Below are 22,823 nucleotides of genomic sequence, written 5' to 3' on the forward strand. Positions count from 1 at the left end.
GTCGGGTAGCTTCTCCCATCACTCCCTTCTCTGTGTCCTTATTTGAGAGAATCCTGGATCCGTGTGCTAGGAGCCTAGCCAACCTGTGAAGAAAAGTTGGTCTGGTGGTTATGGCCTGTGAATGACTGACTTGTTAGGTTTGTAAACTTTGCTTCAGTGGTGTGGCTAAGGAATGGGCAAATGAAGACACAGACTCAGGTTTTGGTAGGCCTGTGTGCATCAGAATGATGGGAAAGAGCCTGCTTCTGAACTGGCGACTGTGCTGTTGCAGATGAGCCTTTTGTGTGTGTAAGACGGGTTGTGAGGGAGATTCATTACTGTCTTGAGATTTATTACTTACAAGAGGAAAGCTTCTGTCACACCTTTTTTTTATTTGCCCTCTTCAGTGTCAAAGTAAACTTAGAAGAACCAGAGAGAAATTTTCAGCTTCCCATTGTCAGCATATAGAACTTGAATATTTCTCCTGTATCACTCAACCACTAAATCACCCACCCACAACAACAGGTAGTTAGGGAATCGCTTGTTTTGTAGCCAAACAAGCACACAGCACTATACCACACACAGTTGGGGGGAGAGTGCTGATGACTCATCAGAGTAGCTGGGTAAGCTTTCATTTGTGAATGTTTGGAACTAGAAGTAGCAGACATTTCTTGCTTTGTGTGTCCCACACTCTTACATGCTCAGAAGGCCAGATGCCTTGACCACAGGTCTTAGGCCTCAGAGACCACATGTCTGTGTCATAGGTAGAAATCACTGTAGCTCTCCTCGGTTGTGGGCTGGGGGAATTAAGAGCAGAGATTCTTGAGTTCTTAAATTCTATCCCTGTGTCTATGTCATACAGTCTGTTTCTGGCCTTGTAATAATCCCTGGCCATTTCGGATTTCTCCGATTTTCTTTTCTTTTTTTCCCCTTTCCTTTCTCACTTGACATCATCAGTCCTTGCTTGTGACTTTCTCCATTTAACAAGGTCACAGAAATCTTCCCTTGCTGTTGATTAGATTGTCTTCTCACACCCTTTTAAAAACCTTACATTGGCTTTAGAATCAATTTTTAAACCTGCCACCAAAAGCTCTAATGTTAAAAAAAACCCATCTTCACAATAACAGTTTCCCTCAGTCTCATCAAGAATACTTTTAAATGCAGAAGTTAGAAAATGGTGAATAATTGTAGCTGTTCCTGGAAGTCATTGTGTTCCTTAGTAATTATAAGCTGTAATCTTTGGTTCTGCTTCCTTGACAGTTCCATCAAACTGTGAAGGATTGTCTTGAATTTAATGAAGTTCAGTCCTAGCAAAAAACTGCTCTTGGGTCACAGATTCAGCAACAAGACTGCGATGCTGATGTGGGATTAGGGATGTTTATACCCTTTGTATTGACAGAAGTTAATTTGGGGGATATATCGTGGGCTTTCTTAAGAACATAAAACATTTCACAAAATGAAAGCCAGAGGCTTTTTTAGCAATCAGACAGGAACCAGTTCTGCCTGTCAGGGAATGGGACAGCGCACATCGTCACCCAGTAAATGCCTTGCTTCACTGAAGCTCGAGTTCCTTCTCTTTGGTTCAGAGCTCTGAAGTTGGATATTCAGTGTCTGTCTTTATTCCACTATCCCTAAGCAATCCCCCCTTGGGTCTGGGTCTTTGCAGGGTGAGAAAGACTGGCAGAAATATGAGACTGCTCGGAGGCTGAAGAAGTGTGTGGATAAGATCCGGAACCAATATCGGGAAGACTGGAAGTCCAAAGAGATGAAAGTCCGGCAGAGAGCTGTAGCCCTGTACTTCATTGATAAGGTGAGGGCATCTTCCTGTCACACTGCCTACCATGTTCATCTTCATGAAGATGGAGGAGGCATGTATTTCTCCAGGCCCTGTGCTTTAAGTACTGCTGGAGAGGCAGTGACAGCCCAGTAATCTGTCATCCTGCTCACCCAGTCTCTAGCCTAGTAAGGAAGGTAGAAGTGGCGAGACAGGTGTTCAGTGTCAGACTGACTGCTGCTGTCTCCAGTCTGTCTAATAGAAGGACTTCCATGAGTCTGAATGTGCCAGAAAGACTGACATTTGCAAACTCTTTGACCGTGTGCCACCCCCCAAAATATTTTATATCACAACCCAGTATATAAGTATATTTGTGTTTGTGTATAAGTGAAACATATGTCGCACAAAACAGTGCTCAGCCTTTCTATGAGCAGCAGATTCTTACAGGTTTTCCTCTGTTCCTTATTTTTAAAAAGAATGGTTATAATCCTTAAAACTGGTTAAATAGTGCTTGCTTCGGCAGCACACAGTAAAATTGGAATGATACAGAGAAGATTAGCACGGCCCCTATGTAAGGATGGCACACAAATTCATGAAAATTAGTTAAATGATCGCCAATGTATCACAACTACAGTTTGGAAGACAGTGCTTTCGAGATCAGTTTCTCACACTGTTTCAGGAAAATAAGGTTTCATGTTTTCCCTTGGTTTTAGCACGGTTTATGTTTAACACAAGTTCTGAATTAAACATTAAGAAAAATTTAGAGACTAGCTTTTTGAGTCTGATTGCCCACAGTTTAAATATCTTCTTTCCTCCATTCCCATTTGAGAGGACAGAGTAGAGAGATGTTTTTTGGGGAAGGTTAATAGCCCTTGATTCTCTCTCCACACTGTATTTGATCAGGGAAGAAGCAACAGTGCAGATTCAGAATTCCTGAGCCTTGCAGACTGATGCCCTGGCCCCAAAGAGACTTGGGATGCTTCTGATTTGGGTTTCCTAGACAGTGTATGATACTGAAGTTCTTCATTCGTGCTTATCTTCTCTCCGCACCCCCACCCCCACCCCCCCGCAATCTCCTCCCGGGACAGCTTGCTCTGCGAGCAGGCAATGAGAAGGAGGAAGGAGAAACAGCGGACACTGTAGGTTGCTGCTCGCTTCGTGTGGAGCACATCAATCTGCACCCGGAGCTGGATGGTCAGGAGTACGTGGTGGAGTTTGACTTCCTGGGAAAGGACTCAATCAGATACTATAACAAAGTCCCCGTGGAGAAGCGAGTAAGTTCATGTGGCCTGAGCTCCCTGGCCTGCTTTTGCTTTCATTCCTTGTTCAGTGCTTTTCCTGTGCTCTGTGTTTTGCTGAACACTAGGAAAAATGGTTTGAAAGAGTGAAGAGGTACTGTTTGGTATCCTGTGTACCTCCTTTTGGCCCCTGCCCTTTACCCCTCACCTGTGCTAGAGAGCATGCTGCACAGAGTTGGTCCTCACCACAGCTTGCACATTATGTTTATACCATTGTGTTGTTTTAATGATATAACCACTCTTTGGTATCCGTTGGTTGTATTGCAAATTTGTCACTTTTGTAGCTTTGCTCAACTTTCCCCCAGCTCCTGATTCAGCAAAAAGGTAGCCCTTGAGTCTCTGGATCCCTCAGCCCAGAGCTGAAGCGGGTGCTGCAGTGCCATGGCCCCCCGATGGGTTGTGCCTGACCCACAGAGTGCAGTACCCCCGCAGTCCAGCCCTTCAGCAGTCTGATATTTCATCAGTAACTGGGTTTTGCTGGCTGCAGAAATGTTCCAGATTAAATGAAGCTAAAGAGATCTGACAACTAATGTAATACCTGAGTTTAGGTTGGATTCTATACTGGGGAGGTGAGGAACATCAATGGGTCAACTGACAAAATAGGAATATGAACAAGATTGGATTAAAATGTGTCCGTCTAATTGACAAAGCTGAGAAGTTGTGTGTGTATATAAGAAAATATCTCTGTTCTTAGGAAGTACACTGAAATACTCAAGGGTAAAGGGCATAATTATGTAAGTACCCGGAAATAGCTCTGAACAAATAATTGTACATATACACATATAGATGTAGAAAGGAAATGAGTGTACATGTACACTGCACAAATACGAAATGAGGTAAAATACTAATGGTAGGTGAATTTCGGTAAAGCATATGGATTTGGTTTTCTTTTTTGCTTTATGGGGTTTTTCTTTTTTTGCAAGCTTTGTTGTAATTATTTTCAAAGTAAAGATAATAATTAGGCTCTGCTTATTTCTTCTAGGTTTTTAAGAACTTACAACTATTTATGGAAAACAAACAGCCCGAGGATGATCTTTTTGATAGACTCAATGTAAGTGGACAGAGCCCACTGGGTTGAAGAGGGGCCCAGCCAGAGGCTCCCAAGCCCCTGAAGGAGAGAGTTGCCTGGGAGTGACTGGGGCTTTGCCCTTAGCCTGTCCCAGGGCACCCTGCATGCCCTCCCTTCCTCAGGCACACACAGATCCATGGCCAAAGCCCTGGGATGGGGTGGATGAACCCTGCCTTTTGTCCTCCTCTGGCTTCTGCATAGCCTTGGCTGGAAGCTCAGTCACACTGCTAGAGACCCAACACCTGTCCCTGAAATCTTACTGGGGAATATCTTAATAGGGAAGGATACATATGCTTTATTGGTCTGCTTAAGATCAAAGTGTTTCTTAGGGAGGTAGGTACATGCAACTCTGTATTCTGGAATTCTTCTCCCTTTTCCTATCCCACTGGCAGGACAGTTAACTTGTAATTGTATAAATGTCCTAGAGCTTGCCAGGAAGGCCTGGATGGTATGGCTTTTACCTAAATCCCATCCTTTTTGTTGCTTTGTCTCTTCCAGACTGGTATCCTAAATAAACATCTCCAGGATCTCATGGAAGGCTTGACAGCCAAGGTGTTCCGTACATATAATGCCTCCATCACGCTACAGCAGCAGTTAAAGGAACTCACAGCTCGTAAGTACTGCCTGGCCAGACAGGGACCACAGCCTTACTGCTGATGTCCACTATCCTTAGTCGGCTGAGTCCTAGATCTGTTCCACTTTTCCTTCTTAACATTGTGACTGGAGACTTTTCCCCTCCACACCTCGAATAGAGGGCTAAAGCTTATTTAGATGGCTAAACAGATCAGTTCTGTCTCCCCCATTCCTGTTGTTCTAGATTAGCTTTAAGGAATGCTGACAGGGGCTTTCTGTCTGCTCTGAAAGTGCCTGTATTTTGTGTATTGTATCTATGTTATATAAGAGCTCACCAAATGAAGATAAAGCGTTGTGATGTTCTATTAAATTGGAGAGAGTAAGGTTGTCATGGTTACTAAAACAGCATAGGAGCAGATCCTTTCCCTGAGGTTTCTTTTTGTCCCCCTTTAAGAGTAGATAGTATTCTCCTAAAAACTGGCTGCTGAAAGCATCACCAAGATCCACAAGCTTTTTTCCTCTGGAGTCTAATTCTAATGAATTTCCATTGTCCTCTAGAAACATGTCAAATGGTATTAGAAAACGGTGTGCAAAAAGTCAGGGGTGGGTGTGTTGAGGGTCAGTAGTTTAGGGTGTGGTGAAGAAGGCTACATGACACAAGTGAAAACATTTCTCAGGTGACACTTTATATTTTCCTTTCTGGAAGATACAGTACCTTGTGGTTTTAAAATGTAAAACTTACGGACCCTTCATTTTACCCACCTCTCTAGGCTATTTGTCCCAGTTCTATGCTGTTTTGGGTGGTTAGATGGGGGAGGTGAGCACTGGGGAAAGCAGGTGATGCTGTCGACTCTCAGATTTTGACCTTGTGCCTTGGGGGAACCTGAATTGATCATCTGAATGAGATGAGGCCCAATAAACCCTGAGGATGGAGCGCATGTGTGTTCTCTCGTTACACAAATTGACTCTTCATCACCATTTTTCTTTCTTTTCAGCTGACGAGAATATCCCAGCAAAGATACTGTCTTATAACCGTGCCAACCGAGCTGTTGCAATTCTTTGTAACCATCAGAGGGCTCCACCAAAAACCTTTGAGAAGTCCATGATGAACTTGCAGTCTAAGGTATTTTGGATCTGGATGGTGGGAGGTAGCAAAATCGAAAGAACCATGTCTGCTATGACGATTTACACTCCACCCTCTGGGCTGGGCTGGCAGGTGGACAGTCTTGGGTCTGTTCTGGAAGAAAGGTTCATACTAAAGATATGTGGAAATATGATTGTAGTTAGTCCTGATCGAGATACTGAATATCGGGTATTCATTGTCCAGTGAGTATTCTGAGTTGAAAAGCTAAATTTAATGTAGCCTCTTTGAAATACTGCTAATTATTGTCCTTCTACATAAGGATAATGGATACAAAGATAGTCTTCACAGTTCCTTTCCACTGCCCAGAAATACAACTGTTTCCAAATTAGATTGTTTTAAATTGAAAGGATGATGAAACGATATTTAATTTCCCCTAATCCTAGCACAACTATTTTTATTTTTACACATTCCACATGAATCATATTTTTATATAGCTCATCGTCAAACATCTGTTGAATACTGGCCGTGTGCCAGAGCTGCTGCCCTAGAGGGATAGACTGACATGCAAACAACGAGATGCTGTTCCTCTCTCCTTCCTCCAGCTCTGCCTGGTACTGAGCTTGTAAGCTGCAAGGCACTCAGCATGTGACGATGATCATTTCTATGTTACCTGTGGGCACATAACTAATCCATTCTAATGTATTAACCCACCATGAGAATTTGTAGCTATTCCACTACAAAGTAGATACGTGGGTTACAAAGTAAACCAATCATCTTTAAATATATTTACCCCAAAGTCTGATATAGTAATAGTTTTACTAATAGGTGGGTCTAATAATTGTAAATGTCAAGGTAGTAATGAATATAAATACTTTGATTTCTGCAACAATTAAAATATGAAAATGTACATACTGTCTCGGTGATAAAGTCATAAGTATTACCGATAATACTATGTTTAGTTGCCCACATCCATAACTGAAGAAGAAATGATGAGTTTTAGCTGCTGCTGCTAAGTCGCTTCAGTCATGTCTGACTCTGTGCAACCCCATAGACGGCAGCCCACCAGGCTCCCCCATCCCTGGGATTCTCCAGGCTAAGAACACTGGAGTGGGTTACCATTTCTTTCTGCAATGCATGAAAGTGGAAAGTGAAAGTGAAGTCGCTCAGTCGTGTCCAACTCCTAGTGACCCCATGGACTGCAGCCTACCAGGCTCCTCCATCCATGGGATTTTCCAGGCAAGAGTACTGGAGTGGGTTGCCATTGCCTTCTCCGAGTTTCAGCTAGGGGTTAATTAAACTACAGATTGCTTCTTTTCCGTCTGTGTTCATGAATACTATACCTGGACAGCTGGAGTTCAAAAACTGCTGCTGTGATGAGGCTGCATACATGTTTCCAGGCCCAGAGTGTTTTCCTTCTGTTGAAATTTCTTCCAGATACGCACCCAGGTGTGGGTCAAAAGACACATACAACCTGCAGTTCATGCTTCATATGCCACCTGGCTTTGCTGAAGGGGTGCACACATCCACAGTACGTAAGACTGTGTCCACAGACGTCTCAGATCCTTGGACCATGTGACTGGCAGGCAGAGAGTCCATCCAGACCTCCCATCCTTGCACCTCTGTTAACAGTGGTCATGTGGTGCCATTTACTCTCCTCATGCTATCATTTCAAGCCAGAAATAAAAGCATGAATATTCAGGTGGTATTTACCTAATTCAGGAGACCCATCCCTGGAGCATGAGGCGGCCTTTTGTTGGTCTCACTCTGGAACCACTGTTTGGGCAGTCCAGGCTGCCTGCCAGACGAGCCCTCTAAGCCCAGGAACCCTCTCCTGTGTGCCCAAGAAGCAAACACACACCCCTGTTTGCCAAGTGAATCAATGGGGTCTTTAATGCTTTGAGAGAATTTGACATAGCCTGCCAATTTAGTATTCACAGAAATGGTTAAAAGATTGTGGTTTGTTGCATTTCTAGCCTAAGAATCTGGCTAGTGTGTCTGTGACGCTTTTGTGTAGAGTCAGTTCCTTCATTTTGACTTTGGACAACATAGATGTTGGAAGTAAGCCATTCGTAGTAAAATGCATTTAATGATTCTCTCACAATGCTGGCCTCTGTTTCCAGTCTTGGGCTGTGTGTGTAAATCTAATAGACAATGCCAGGCTGAGAGCAACAGCCCAGTGTATGTGAGTCGGGCGTGCATTTATTCTGCAGAAGTTCCCTTGATCTTAGGGTTAGCATGGTGATAGCAGGTCGGGGTTCGCCTGCCCCAGCTGTGAGCTCACCACTCTGGGTCCCCAGCCCCACGGTGTTGCCTGCTGCTGTCCTCAAGTGGGAACTGAGAATGCAGAACCGGTACTCTCAAGCAAGAGAGGCTGTGACTGTCCTTTTCTCCTCCTTTAACGACTGGGGCCCCAGGAGATTTCATTTGGAGAAAGAGCTCCATTGCTAAAAAGTTTTCATATCTGCTTTGAATGATAACTATTTGAATTTCCTTCCTGTCTCAGCTTTCTCACCTTTTAAAAACAGAATGCCAAAGCCAGGCCATGCCACGTATTGGCTTGGAATAGATGAGGCTAAGTGGTTTGGCTTCCTGGGTACCTTTTAATTGCCATTTTCTAGTCCCTTGGGTATTCTCTTCAGTGCATCTTTTTTTTTTTTTTTTTCTGGAGGACTTAGCAGCTCTTCTCAGAGTGCTGGTAGAATCTGAGGAATGATCTGAAGTCAGTAGATGTAGGGACTCTTGTCTCAGCTTCATAAACAGTATCTCCTGCAGGATTCTTGGGATGGAGGTGACAACCTGGCACAGGATCCATTTGATAAACAGCTTTCACGTGTCATCCTCTTCCCAGTATCTAAAACCAAAGTGTTCTCTGATTAGCACCCACACTCCGAGTCCCAGTGGGTTCTTTCCCTGAGTTTCTGGATTAATGGGTCCCAGAGTCATTGCCATAAAACCTTCATTTCTTCAAGGGTGACTGAAGAATATAAACGGTCAAGTAGCCCTGGAATTCAGCACCCGCTGCATATCCACTCTGTGCCGTCATAAAGCCACCCCTGGGCGCCTACTTGGTGAAGACATCTTCTCTTAAGGAATCCTATTTTCTCTCTCAACTTATTTTATTCCTGAATCTTACTGTTGTTCTTCTCTACACAGATTGATGCGAAGAAGGAACAGCTAGCAGATGCCCGGAGAGACCTGAAAAGTGCTAAGGCTGATGCTAAAGTCCTGAAGGATGCAAAGACCAAGAAGTACGTGCCTGATGTGATGCAAAGCTGGGGGTTGGGTGAGAGAGGAAAAGGGTCCCAGCATCAACCAGAAGTGCTAGCTTTCCTAGGGTTTCTGAGTGACATTCTAGAAATCTCTGGGCCTGTGGCTTTTCTGCTTTTACTGCCCTTGGGTGGCAATGTGGGGATACGGTGCTCCTGTCCAGAGGCCAGGCCCAGTTCCTGATGACTTCCTTTCTTCCAGGGTTGTAGAGTCAAAGAAGAAGGCTGTTCAGAGGCTGGAGGAACAGCTGATGAAGCTTGAAGTTCAGGCCACAGACCGAGAAGAGAATAAACAGATTGCTTTGGGAACCTCTAAACTCAATTATTTGGACCCAAGGATCACCGTGGCTTGGTAAGCACCACGCCCTTCTTGAAGGCCACCTACTGGCTTGGGAAGGGTGATGGGGTTCCAAGAGCATTGTCAGCTCTCACACACAGTTCCTACATTGCACACTTAAGAGTGTCCTCTGTCTTCTGCTGTGCACACTGCAAGTGCATGAGGACATCCTGGGTGGTCTGAAGTGGTCAATACTGTTACACCACTTCGGGATGTTATTGTCTGCTAAGGCAGGTATGGTCACCACCCCTAGTGGAACTTTAGGACAAAAATGGAGACTCTTAGTCCTTATTGAAGGAAAAATAAAAATGAGCCCATCTACCTAAACTTTAACTTCTCAATAAAAAAAAATTTTTTTTAAGTGAAGGAAAGAAGGTACCAATAAGGAGACAAGAAAAACAAAAAATGAGAATACAGATCTGAGCAACCTATGCAGACTTTGCACCATTGTTTGCTTGTTTCCCTGTAAACTACCCCCCCCCCAATAAAATAATATCCAAAATAAATGACTTTTTGGGGAAGATGCTTATCAGTTAACTTGAATTATTAGTTTCTGGGCTTAAGAGGAGCAACCATTCCCTGTGGGCCAAGGGTTCCAGCCAGCTCTTGTCCCCTTTCTTTTCTCTGTGTCCTGTCTGGTGCTGGAGGTTTGGTTGGCTTTGAGAGGCAATAGAATATAATGGTGAAGAGCGTGGACTCTGGAGCCAATGTGCTTGGATTCACTTTTCATCTCCATGCTCACTAGCTACATGAGAATGAAACCAAATCACCTAACTTCTCTTAGTTTTTCATCTGTACCTTTTTCATTTGTACACCTGCAATCGTACCTACTTAGTCAAGCACATGAAGCCCTAAGAACACTTCTGGTACCTTATTAATTCTCCTTCTCACCAGATGCAACAGGAGAAGGCAGCACATCAGGCCCCAGCCCGGGGCTGGCCCACATCTCCTGAGACACACTGACCCCCCTTCTCTCTCTCTTATCTGCAGGTGCAAGAAGTGGGGGGTCCCCATTGAGAAAATTTACAACAAAACCCAGCGGGAGAAGTTTGCCTGGGCCATCGACATGGCTGACGAGGACTACGAGTTCTAGCCAGTCTTGAGGAGCAAGAGTTCTGTGAAAAGGAACAGTGTGGTTTGGGAAAGATGGATAAACTGTGAGCCTCGCTTGCCCTCACACCTGAGGGAAAGAGGCAGCAAGTCTTAACTAACATCTTTGAGAAAAGATATTATAAGGGAGAGCTGAGCCAGTTGTCCTATGGACAACTTATTTAAAAATATTTCAGATATCAAAATTCTAGCTGTATGATTTGTTTTGAATTTTGTTTTTATTTTCAAGGGGTCAAGTGGATGGGAATTTGTCAGAGTTCTGCCAGGCAAATTCACTGTTTCACTGAAACATTTGGATTCTCTTAGCTACTGTATACGAAGTCCGATTATATTGGTGCGTTTTTACAGTTAGGGTTTTGCAATAACTTCTATATTTTAATAGAAATGAATTCCTAAACTCCCCTCTCCCCCATTTCAGGAATTTAAAATTAAGTAGAACAAAAACCCAACGCACCTGTTAGAGTTGTCACTATCTATTGTCATGGGAATCAATTTTCATTAAACTTGAAGCAGTCGTGACATCGGCAGTGTTTTGGTTCAGACACCTGTTCACAGAAAAGCATGATGGGAAAATATTTCCTGACTTGAGTGTTCCTTTTTAAATGTGAATTTTTATTTCTTTTTAATTATTTTAAAATATTTAAACCTTTTTCTTGATCTTAAAGATCGTGTAGATTGGGGCTGGGGAGGGATGAGGGGTGAGCGAGTCTAAGGATAATAAATAATCAGTGACTGAAACCATTTTCCCATCATCCTTTGTTCTGAGCATTCTCTATGCCCTTTCAGATACCCATCTTTTTCATTTAAAACCCCAATCTTTCACTTGAAAGATACTATTGTATAAAAGTTCCACAGGTAAAAAATTTAGAGGAAAATGAGTATTTGGTCAAAAAAAAAAAGGAAAAATAATCAAGATTTTAGGGCTTTTATTTTTTCTTTTGTAATTGTGTAAAAAATGGAAAAAAAAACACATAAAAAGCAGAATTTTAATGTGAAGACATTTTTTGCTATAATCATTAGTTTTAGAGGCATTGTTAGTTTAGCGTGTGTGCAGAGTCCATTTCCCACATCTTTCCTCAAGTATCTTCTATTTTTATCATGAATTCCCTTTTAATCAACTGTAGGTTATTTAAAATAAATTCCTACAACTTAACGGAAACTTGGTGTCTGCCTCTGTGTTAGCCCAGGGCCCCGGGCCAGAGTAGGGCTCCAGGGCTGGGCCTTGGTGTGGGATGTGGTCTGCCTGCTCCCGGCTGCAAGGATGCCTCCCTCCCTAGGAGCTGGGGCTGCATCTGTCTTGCCACCGTGGGCGTGGGCTGAAGGGGAGGGAGCCAAAGTCCACATCCTTAGAAGGAGGCAGGGCCAGGAAGTGAGGGCGGGTACAGAAAAGCTAGAACAGGTGCGGTGCAAGAACTGTATTTGGAGCCTAGGGTAGGTTTATTGAGCAAAGTGGAACAAGTGTATTCGGGAAGCAGATTTTAGAACACTTCTATGTGTGCTGGTGAGAAGCAGTAAGCAGCTTCTTTGGGCCTACTTACGTGGCTAAGTCACCGTCAGGATGGCAGGAATTACGGATACTAAGCCAGTTAAAACACTGAATCCCAGAAGCTCTCTCCAGACAGACAGAGATCCTGCTGACTGAGAGAGGGAGCAGTCTGGAACCACTTCTCAGTGCTCTAGTACCCGAGTCAGTCAGGATCCCTACAAAAATTGTTCCTCCTTTCATCCTAGGTTATAGCTAAGTCTCCGATAATGTTGAAAGATTTAAGTCTCCTGGTCAAAAGGAGCAGGCGACAGGAAGGCCAGAGTGGTCAGAACCGGTCATTTAGCTAGCCCTAAGTCCTCTAGCCTGCCAGCTAGGGGTGTATTCTGGGAGGACAGCCATCTCCCTGCTGGTCTCTGAACCCCTGGGCTGGGGCTGGGCCAACTGCAGAGAATCCTGAAGGGTCCTTGGCAGCCTTTATTTCATCACCCAGTGAGGGAGGCAGCATTCACCCCAGGGAATAAAGGAGGGTTTGGAGCCACTATTCCTTTGGAGCAAGAGACCAAAGCCAAGTATTTTTGAGTTCAGTGGTTCTGAGGAAGCTATACCACAGAACGCCACAGAACGTAAGGAACAGCAATAGAGAGACTTGTCCATGAGTCCTGTCGATGCCCTTGAGCAGGACCTGTCACAACCAGGGGACAACCTTGGGTCACCACTGGAAACAGGACAGGAGGCCCTGCAGGCACATTTTACTGGTGAGAGAAACCTGTGCCTACCTTTCCTGGCAAGGACCATTCTTCTGAGGGCAGGTGCAGAGCAACTAGATGCTGGTCAAGAACGGCTGTAAAGGACATCCTGGGTGGTTGCAGCAGGCCTGGGAGAGCAAGCCAGAGATTGGGAGAAGCTGACCCGACAACCACTGCGACAAGGGAAGAGGCTAGACAGGGGTGAGGGCCAGGCATGCAGGGCCTCAAAGGACGCTTGAGCATGAAGTCAGGAGGACCACCCCCCGCGTCCTAAGCATCTGGCAGGCAGGTTCCCTTCTCCCACTTCCAGCCCTTAGGTCGGAGTGCAGGGTCTGCCCCACCCTCTCCTGTCCGGCCCTTCCCTGATGCTGGGGTCCAGCTGTGGGCAGAGGGAGACCGCTTCCATATGCCACCCCAGCCAGAAAGCTGGTGCTGGCTTGGCCCTTTCCTCTCTCACCGCCACCCCCCACATCCTGTCAGCAGGTCCTGTCTGTTCTCCCTGTCAAGTCTACCTCAGGCCTCTGCCAGTTTTTTTTTTTTTTTTTAAAGAAACCACAGCTCCCAGCCCTTTTCAGCCACCACCCCCTCCCTCTCTCTCTTTCACAAACAAGCACCTGGAATGAGTCACCTCTACCACCCAGTCACTCTCCCACCCCCTGCATCTAGCTCCTGCCCCATCTTGCTTCCAGTGCCCCCTTCCACTCTGACCAGTCACCCAGGAATGAGCGACCAAACCACTAACCAGGCTCTGCTGCTTCTGCATCTCAAAACTCGCTGTGGCACCAGACACTCTGCAGATATCGCTAGTGATACTTCACGTGTCATAAAATCCGCCCATTTCCAGTGTACAGTGACTTCTAGTAGCTACTGAGTGGTACAGCCATCAGCGTACATCAGTTTTAGAACTTCGTCCCCTCAGTAAGATCCCTCATGCGAGGGACAGTTCATCCCCATTCCTACCTCCAGCCTCCACGAATCTACCCTCTCTATATAGGTCTGTCTGTCCTGGACATCTCACATAAACAGCATCATTCCCTTAAAGAATTCCTCTGGCTTCCATGGTGCCACCCTCTCCTGATTTTATCCCTTCGTCTCAGGCTGTGGCTTCTGTTACCTCCTCTGTCAGGTCCTTAGCTGCTGCGGTTCTCTTCTCAGCCTAGCTGATTTCATTCACGCTTGAACGTGATGAGCCCCACATCTCTGCCTCCAGCCTAGACCCCTCTCCTGAGATCCAGACACACACTGCCAACTACACCTTGGCAGGGATGTCCATGGACTCTCGAACTGTGTTCGGGACCTACCACGACCAGCCCACTGGGCATGGTTTAGCATCTCAGGGAAAGGCACCACCATCCGCTCTGTCTCCCAACTAGAACCGAGGGCAGCCATCATCCTTCACACCTTTCTCTCTCGTATCCGGTAAATCACCAATTCTGGTATCACCTTCTAAATACCACATACATCGAATACAGGTATTTCCTCCTTAGAAAACTTAAAATTTTTTTTTCCTTTTCTGAGAAAAGGAGTTTTACTTACATTTCAGTCTTTACAAAATCCCTCATATAATGGGTCATTCTCTCAACTTGTTTTGAACCAAAAAGCACTTTTTGGAGAAAACACATTATCCTGAAATGACCCCAGTCAAACTAGTTTTGGATGATTGTAAGTAGTCCCTTGACAAAACCAGTAAACAAGGAAGCAAAGAAATTTACCACAGACTGGGCAATTATTTCTCACAATCCCAAGCACTGCATTTGAACAGGTTTCTTCAAGGTCACTTTAAATAGCAATGCACTGAGGTTATGTATATATGTTTTTAAAGCGTCTTTTAGAAAAACACTGAAATATTTATAGATAACATTATAGAGCTAAGATTAGTGTCAAAATTATACGGAATGGGTTAGTGGGTCGAGTTTGACACGAAACAAGTGGCCAAGAGTTCATAATTAAACTGGCTGATGAGTCCATTTCACCATGCTATCCTGTCTCCATTTATATATATTTAAAATTTCTGTAATATTTTTAAAGCAATACAGTCTAAGTGGGGATTATGTCAATCATTGATACGTATCTACAGAAGAAATAAAAAGAAAGCTATTTAATGTTATACAGAAAAGTAATTATGCTTAGGTTAAAATTTCCAGTTGACAGCATCACATACTGATTCAAAAAGTATTTTTTCTGCAGCAACAGGGATGAATCTCAAAAACATTATACTGAACACAGATCCCAGGGTACACACTCTGTAATTCTACTTACATGAAATTTTAGACCAGGTAAAACTAACCTTTAGTGACAGAAAGTAGACTTTGTGGTTGCCCACTGGGGGCAGGGGAGATCAACTTTTTTCTTTTTTAATGTGGAATGCTTCATGAATTTGCGTGTCATCCTTGTGCGGGGGTCATGCTCATCTTTGTATTGCTCCAATTTTACTGTATGTGTTGCTGAGTTGAGCAGGAGACGGACTCTTAAAGGGCACCCAGAACACTGGGGTGATGGAAATGTCCTGTGTCTTCACTGGGTGGGGGTTACAGGGGGGTATACATTTGCCAAAGCTTTCCACACTTAACACTTAAAATGGGTGCATTTTCTGTAGGGTATTCCTCAATAAAGTTGATTTGTAACGGTGAATTCCCTGGTGATCCAGTGGGCCACAACTACTTGAGCCCACGTGCCCTGGAGTCTGTGCTCCGCAACAAGAGAAGCCACTGAAATGAGAAGCTCTCACACTGCAACCAGAGTGCAGCTCCTGTTCACCGCCAAGCAGAGAAAGCCCGCAGGCAGAAGTGAAGACCCGGTGTAGCCGTAATTAATTAACTAACTATAAAAAAGTTTGATCATTATTGAAAAGGCCAGTGTGGGAAAAAAAAAACTCATAAATTAATATATCATTTTAAATAATGTGTGACTTTAAATGTGTAAAATATGTAACTAAATGAACTGCTATCCGTGGACATCTGAATCATGTATCCCTTAAAATATTTATGCTGTCATGAGAGGCCCGCATACCACAACAAAGAGTAGCCCCCACTCTCCTCAACAAGAGAAAGCCTGATGCAGCAAAGAAGACCCAGTGCAACTCAAAACAATAAATAAACAGATAGTTTTAAGTTTTCTGCTATAGTTGCAAAAATGGCCACAAAACAAGTGGTGACCTTATTTTGAAAACAAGTGATTGACAGTCTTGTATCTGGAGCAGAATACCTCTCACCGGACTGTGCCCACAGCCGCCGGCAGGTCTAATAAGGTCAGCTGTCCCTCCCCAGTGCTCCAGGGGCCCTTATCACACTGAAATGTCTTCTGCTGACAAACGACTGTCGGCATTTCTCTCTCCCCTCCTGGAGTGGGAACTTGGTCTGATTCCTTCTGCGGTCTAACTGCTACAGGGGTGGCATTGGGAATGTGTGCTGGAAGAAGGCCAGAAAAGGTGGAAAAATAGCGGGTCCGACCTGGCCAGGGCCACAGTGGCTAGCTAGGGCCCCCTTCTCTGCCTGCAGAGAGGCAATTACAGTGTCCCTGGAGTCCAGCTCTCCTGTCTCGACATCTGGGTCCCGCGAGAGGGGCCATCAGCAGAGGGGAAGCAGGGTCTGCAGGGAGCACAGAGTCCTGGCCTGGTTTCCTCTTGAGCGACAGAAAACACGAGGCTCTCGAGGGGCTGAGAGTATATCACGGGTGTGCAGGAGGATGAGACCTAAAAAGTGTGAGGCCTGGTGACCAAGGGGGAGCCATGAATGGATACTGGGGACCAAAGCTTTGCAGCCAAGATGACAGGTTGAGGGATGGAGTTCAAGGTGCACCAAGGTGAGTACTTACTAAGCACCAGGTGACTAAGCACTAGGTGCAGGCTGACTGACTCAAACCCATGAGAAGGGCTGGTCAGCCACCTAACCTAAGATACTACTAAGTAAAAATTAAAGAAAAGTTTAAAGAAGAGGGATAAAGTTTCATATGTGGATTAAATTAGACGCTCCAAGTATATAAATCTGCCTACCTTCAACTGTGGTAGGAGCTGCGCTTTACTTTTATACCTTCTATAGTCACTCAAGGTCATTACAAGGAAGAATGAAAACTGGGTGGGGCTTTGCTGTTAATCTGCGGACAACATTCTCTACTATTTCAATCAAGTAAGTGTCCCCTTGAGAAACTTTCCTTATCATTTAACCCCAGGAAAATCTTTCCTCCTCAAGGAATCAATTATCAGAATACAAAGTTTCTGCTTTGAATACCAGGAAGCTCAATTTGATTTTCAATCACTGCAGCTGTGCTAACCCATATTCACTGAATTACATTCTTCCTTCAGATAATAGCATATCCCATTTTTATGGTACCATATTTTTGAAAGAGGAGTACATCAAGGCTGTATACTGTCACCCTGCTTATTTAACTTTTATGCAGAGTACATCATGAGAAACGCTGGACTGGAAGAAACACAAGCTGGAATCAAGATTGCCCGGAGAAATATCAATAACCTCAGATATGCAGATGACACCACCCTTATGGCAGAAAGTGAAGAGGAACTAAAAAGCCTCTTGATGAAAGTGAAAGAGGAGAGCGAAAAAGTTGGCTTAAAGCTCAACATTCAGAAAACGAAGATCATGGCATCTGGTCCCCTCACTTCATGGGAAATAGATGGGCAAACAGTGGAAATAGTGTCAGACTTTTTTGGGCTCCAAAATCACTGCAGATGGTGATTGCAGCCATGAAATTAAAAGACGCTTACTCCTTGGAAGGAAAGTTATGACCAACCTAGACCACATATTCAAAAGCAGAGACATTACTTTGCCAACAAAGGTCCGTTTAGTCAAGGCTATGGTTTTTCCTGTAGTCATGTATGGATGTGAGAGTTGGACTGTGAAGAAAGCTGAGTACTGAAGAATCGATGTGTTTGAACTGTGGTGTTGGAGAAGACTCTTGAGAGTCCCTTGGACTGCAAGGAGATCCAACCAGCCCATTCTAAAGGAGGTCGGCCCTGGCATTTCTTTGGAAAGAATGATGCTAAAGCTGAAACTCCAGTACTTTGGCCACCTCATGCAAAGAGTTGACTCATTGAAAAAGACTGATGCTGGGAGGGTTTGTGGGTAGGAGGAAAAGGGGATGACAGAGGATGAGATGGCTGGATGGCATCACTGACTCAATGGACGTTGAGTCTGGGTGAACTCCGGGAGTTGGCGATGGACAGGGAGGCCTGGCGTGCTGCAATTCATGGGGTCGCAAAGAGTCAGACACGACTGAGCGACTGAACTGAACTGAACTGAGGAAACGCTCGGAGTACTTAAGACTGAGAAAGAAGACATCTGTGGCAGGCACAGGGATGTGCCACTCAGATTCCCCTTTGGGGAGTGCTTGTTGCCAGGAGACCATCAGCCCCCTAAGACCACCATGGTTGCAGACATCTGAGGCTGCGCTTGGCCCAGGACAGGCCACGTTCAGTGGCTGGTGGAGGGACTGCAACAAAGCTCCCTGGGGGGAGGCTGAAGCTGCCACCAGAAGGGCATCACAGCTCAACTTCTCCCACTGCCCCCTCACGTTTCCTTCCCTCCCTTCCCCAGTGCTGATCCCAAGGACGTGTCCTGAAAAAACACCCTGCACACTAACCTCTGTCACAGAGGCTTCCCAAAGAACCCAACCTGGAACAAGATGTAACCAAACAACTAAAAATAGAAAACACATCAGGTATGGGTACTACAGAAAGGGTAAGAAAATAGTGAAATGTTCATACCCAGGGGGAAGGCAACATCATGTGGACTCTGGATGGGCCTGAATCCCATCTCTGCTGCTGCTTAGCTTAATCTCTCTGGGCCTCAGTTTTTCCTTCTGTAAAATGAGGGTAATAGAGTACTTATCTCAGACTTCCCCGGTGGTCTAGTGGTTAAGAACCTGCCTGCCAGTTCAGGGAATGCAGGTTCCGTTCCTGGTCCAGGAAGATTCCACATGCCACGGGGCAACTAGGCCCGTGAGCAGCACCCACTGAGTGTAAGTGCTAGAGCTCTGTGCAGGACAGTGAGAGAAGCCAGCGCGACGAGAAGTCCGCGCACCGCAGCCAGAGAGTAGCCCCTGCTCTCCGTAGGTAAAGTTCACATGCAATAATGAAGACCCAGCCTGGCCAAAATAAATAAATAAGTTGTTTAAAAAAAAAAAAAGTACTTACCTCAGGGCTGTCATGAAAAGTAAATGAGTCACCAGGGGTAAAGCAGTTCTATGGGGCTTACTATATGTCAAGTGACGCTCTAAGTGTTTGGTAAGTAAACACCCATGGGGTCAGGCTCACAGAGCCAGAGGGGCAGCTGGGCTGGGACTCCACCTCCCCCCCACTTCAGGCACAGGTACTGGTGTCACCAGAGCATGCTGAAGCATGAGTATTAACAGAAATAGGCTCGAGTGAGGCGAGCCTGGGTGATGTCATGGGCGTGTGCCTGGTGTGGGTGCTGGGCTGTGCCTCCCAGCCAGCGCAGCTGCAGGCACTGCCAGTAACACCCACGTCCCCATATATATATGCCGAGCTGGGGGAAGCCCATACCGGTCACACCCTCGGCTCGCCCTGCTTTTCCTGAGTCTCCTTGGGTGGAGGCAGGCACCTGAGGCCTGGGATGCAGGCTCAGAAGTCCCAGGAGGAAATGGGGCCCTGTTTCCTGATTGAGGGCCTGACAGCAGGCTAAAAACATGAGCTCCTGTTGGCAGGGATTGCTGGAGCCCCTGGAGGCCCAGCCCCAGAGGCAAAAGCAGAAGCCAGGAAGCCTGGGCTACATGTCAGGAAGCTCTCAGAAAATGGAGATTTCTAAAAAGCATCACCGCCCACCAAGCTGTGAGGGCTACAGCACTTAGGAGGCCTTCTGGGAAAATGGATAAGATCAGATGAGCAAGGAGGGGCCCAGCCAGGCCCCCACTTGTCTTCCTGGCCTCACCAACCCCGCCCCCCACTCCACCTCCCCTCTCCATGCTCCCTCTTAGTAAATTCTAGCCTTCTTTCCATTCCTAAACTTAACTGTTCTTTCTGGCCTCAGGGCCTTTGTACATGCTGTTAACCTTGTCTAGAAAGGACTTTCCTCCAACCCACCCCTAATAATACAGCCAGCCATCTCCTCACATCCTTCCAGCCACTGCTGAATCCCACAGAGGTCTTCCTTGTCTACTAGATCTGAAGCAGGTCTCCCTAATGTTTTAGCTCATAGCCCTCTGTTTTTTCCCTCCATCACAATTGTCCCTACAAAACAGAGTGCTTGCCTGTCTTAAATCTGTGAATTCCTGGGGGCCCAGCGCTGAATTTTTCTTGTTCGCCCGATTCATGGCACTGACACTGAGCATAGGGAAGCTCAAGGCTGCAGACAGGGACAAGCGCCCCAGCAAGTCCCAGCAAGCCCAAGCCACACACTATGAGCACTCAAGTTCTGCACTCAGGCTTCCTGTGCCCAGGGTCAGCCATGCCAAGGGCCTCCCCTCACCCGTGCTGAGTAGCCAGCTGTCCACCGGCACCTACTGAAGCCAGGGGCTCTCCTGTGAGGAAGAAAATGCATGGTGTCAGACAGACTGGGGTTCAAATCCTCACTGGTTAATTATGTGGCCTTAGGGCAAGCCGCAGAACTTCTCTGAATCTGTTTCTCATCAGTAAACTGGGAACAATAATCCCTGATTAGAGTAATTATAAGGATCAGGTGTGACTACACGTTGCAAAGCTTGTAACGATGGGTCAGGCATTGGGTCAACTTTCATTCCCTCCCTCCTACTTTGAAGGTCTGTCACTAGGTGGCAGTCCATCTCAGCCACTCCACCTCCCCTTGGGTGACCACAGCCAACTAGCATAAACGGCTGCCTCAACTTCAGGCTGAATTCTCAGGTCCTTGTGGGCTGCACTTGAGGGGATCAACACACATACGCACGCTACCACTACAGCAAGACAAGTCAAAGGCAGTCCCCAGACATTAGTCATCACCCAGCTGGGTGGCCTGCCTGAGCACATACTCTTATATACGTACTCACACATTCCTGGATGCCTGGATCTTTCCCTAATTTTGTTTTTCTTTATCATTTTTTGGAGGTCGCAAAGAATCGGATACGACTTAGTGATTAAACAACAACAGCAGGTGGCATGTGGGATCTTAGTTCCCCGAACCAGGGATCAAATCTGTGCCTCCAGCATTGGAAGCATGGCGTCTTAACCACTGAAGTCACTTAACCAGGGAACTCCTTGGATCTTTCTCCAGCATCAGCTGGGTGCCCTGCTGGGCCTCTTACCTGTGAAATGCAGTATGCTGTCCTGCTTCGTCTGGCTCAACATCCGTCAGACAGGCTCTACTGTGACTGAAGGTGTCTTTAGTTTGGGCGGTGTTCTGTGACAGGGCAATTAGACGGCCCGGGGTGCGTCTAGGGAGTGGCAGTAGCAACACAAAGAGTACAGATTAATCGAATAATCACCAAAAGAACTTGTGCCTGGAGAATGGAATGAAAGGGAGGTGGTGAGAGATGAAGTGGGATAGAAAGGGGCCAGACCATGCCGGACCTGCTGGGCCAGGTAGGGGATTTTGTGTGCCATGGGAAGTTCTGGATGATTTGAGCCTGGAGGTAGGGAGTCAGGATTTAATTTCATTTTGAAGACCAGAGCATAGGGCCTTCCCTAGTGGTCCAATGGCTAAGACTGCACTCCCAACAAAGGGGGCCTGGGTTCCATCCCTGGTCAGGGAACTAGATCCCACAGCCCCCAACTAAAAGATACTGCATGCTGCAACTAGGACCCGGTACAGCCAAATTGAAAAAGAAACAAACAAACTAGAGCATAGGGAATACATGCAGGCAAAACCAAGGAGGGTAAATAGTCTGGATGAGAGAAGATGGGCCTTGAGGTTGTGGGCAGAGCGGAGGCATGGGACGGCAGACGGAATGGGACTTGGAGTGCTGTGGGGTTGAGGGAGAGAGAGGAACCAAGGCTGTCTCCATCGGTTTTAGCCCGAGCACCTTACCAGAGGCATGTTCTGAGAAACTGAAGACCATGGGAGAAGCAATTTGAAGAGAGATGTGAGATGTCCGTGCTACGTGGGGTCGTGGAACAGGTAACGGGATGCAGGGAGGGATAGAGCTTCGGCGCTCGGGTGCCTGAATTTGGCAGGGGGCGGGGGGCTGTGACGCCGAGAGAAGGGTCAGGCCGCCTTGGGAACTGACTCAGGACCCACCCCGGAGGAAGAGAAGTTGCCGAGGTGTCGAAAGGCAGCGGCCAGAGACCGAGGAGGAAAACAAGGATAGAGTCGGCCCGGGAAAACCAAAGCTCGGGAGAGCATTTGCAGGAATGGTGCGGAGCCGTAGGGCCTGAGTCCCCATCCTAGTCGCGTGGATACTCGCGGCGTGGGGGTGCGAAGTGTATGACCAGGCCAAGACCACTGGAGGGCTCGCAGGGGCATGCTCAGGCCTGTGGACTACTCCGAATAACGGGACTCTCCACACACACCCGCGAGGCCACTTCGGCCGCAGGGCCGGGAAAATCGTGGGTCTGACGGTCGCAGGCGCCGCCGGCGGGGCCGCCCCCGGCTGCCCCGGGAAGGGAGGGGGGAGAGGCGGGACACGCAGACTGTCCGTCAGAGCCTGCCGACCAATCACCGGGTGGCCCCGCCCCCGCCCCGCCCTGGAGAGGGCGCGCGGAGGACTCGCCTCCTCCTCCGCCGCCGCCGCCGCCGCCGCCGGTCTTAGGCGGCCCGGCCTGGCCTGGTCCCCTCAGCCCGGCAGCCCTCCCAGGTACCGGGTTTGGCCGGCGGGCCCCGGGAGGCGCCCCGGGCCTGCACTTCTTTTCCCGGTGGCCGCGCGGGCGTCGCCCCGCTAGCGGGCTTCGGAAGGAGCCGCCGCGGCCGGGCCTGTGCGGGACGGTGGGCTGGGCAGCCGCCTGTGCGCGCGCGACAGACGGCCGGGCCGGCGCGAGGCTGCCGCGCGTGACGGGACCGGCCGTGGCAGCCGGGCTGTGTCCGGGGCGGCGCGAAGAGACCCCGCGGGGCCGTGGGCCCGGCTGGCGGACTGCGGGAGGCGCGCGGGCGCGTGCCCTGACGCGGGGCCTGCCCGGGGGTCTCGGGGCGCAGGCGCGGCGGGCGGGGGTCCTCCCCACGGGCGCGCGGGCGCCTTTGTTCC

General features: G+C 47.2%; 1 protein-coding gene and 1 long non-coding RNA gene across 2 annotated transcripts in view; one reads left to right on the top strand and one right to left on the bottom strand.

The window, feature by feature from the left end:
- The window catches only part of TOP1 (topoisomerase (DNA) I), an 84,719-nt gene extending 73,070 nt beyond the window's left edge, over positions 1 to 11,649 (top strand). The window contains exons 14-21 of the mRNA XM_018057867.1: positions 1,646 to 1,789; positions 2,842 to 3,027; positions 4,034 to 4,102; positions 4,619 to 4,733; positions 5,689 to 5,816; positions 8,931 to 9,025; positions 9,246 to 9,395; positions 10,371 to 11,649. Of these exons, the coding sequence (XP_017913356.1) occupies positions 1,646 to 1,789; positions 2,842 to 3,027; positions 4,034 to 4,102; positions 4,619 to 4,733; positions 5,689 to 5,816; positions 8,931 to 9,025; positions 9,246 to 9,395; positions 10,371 to 10,473 (990 nt within the window). The 3' untranslated portion in view covers positions 10,474 to 11,649. The remainder of the gene's footprint in view (positions 1 to 1,645; positions 1,790 to 2,841; positions 3,028 to 4,033; positions 4,103 to 4,618; positions 4,734 to 5,688; positions 5,817 to 8,930; positions 9,026 to 9,245; positions 9,396 to 10,370) is intronic.
- On the bottom strand, positions 8,417 to 22,751 carry LOC106502792. Its single transcript, XR_001296451.2, has 3 exons — positions 21,674 to 22,751; positions 20,952 to 21,080; positions 8,417 to 8,628 (listed from the first exon to the last, which is right to left on the bottom strand). It is a non-coding gene; the product is annotated as an uncharacterized LOC106502792 (long non-coding RNA).

This window comes from Capra hircus, chromosome 13 (assembly GCF_001704415.2).
Source record: "Capra hircus breed San Clemente chromosome 13, ASM170441v1, whole genome shotgun sequence".
In the NCBI taxonomy this organism is placed as follows: domain Eukaryota; kingdom Metazoa; phylum Chordata; class Mammalia; order Artiodactyla; family Bovidae; genus Capra; species Capra hircus.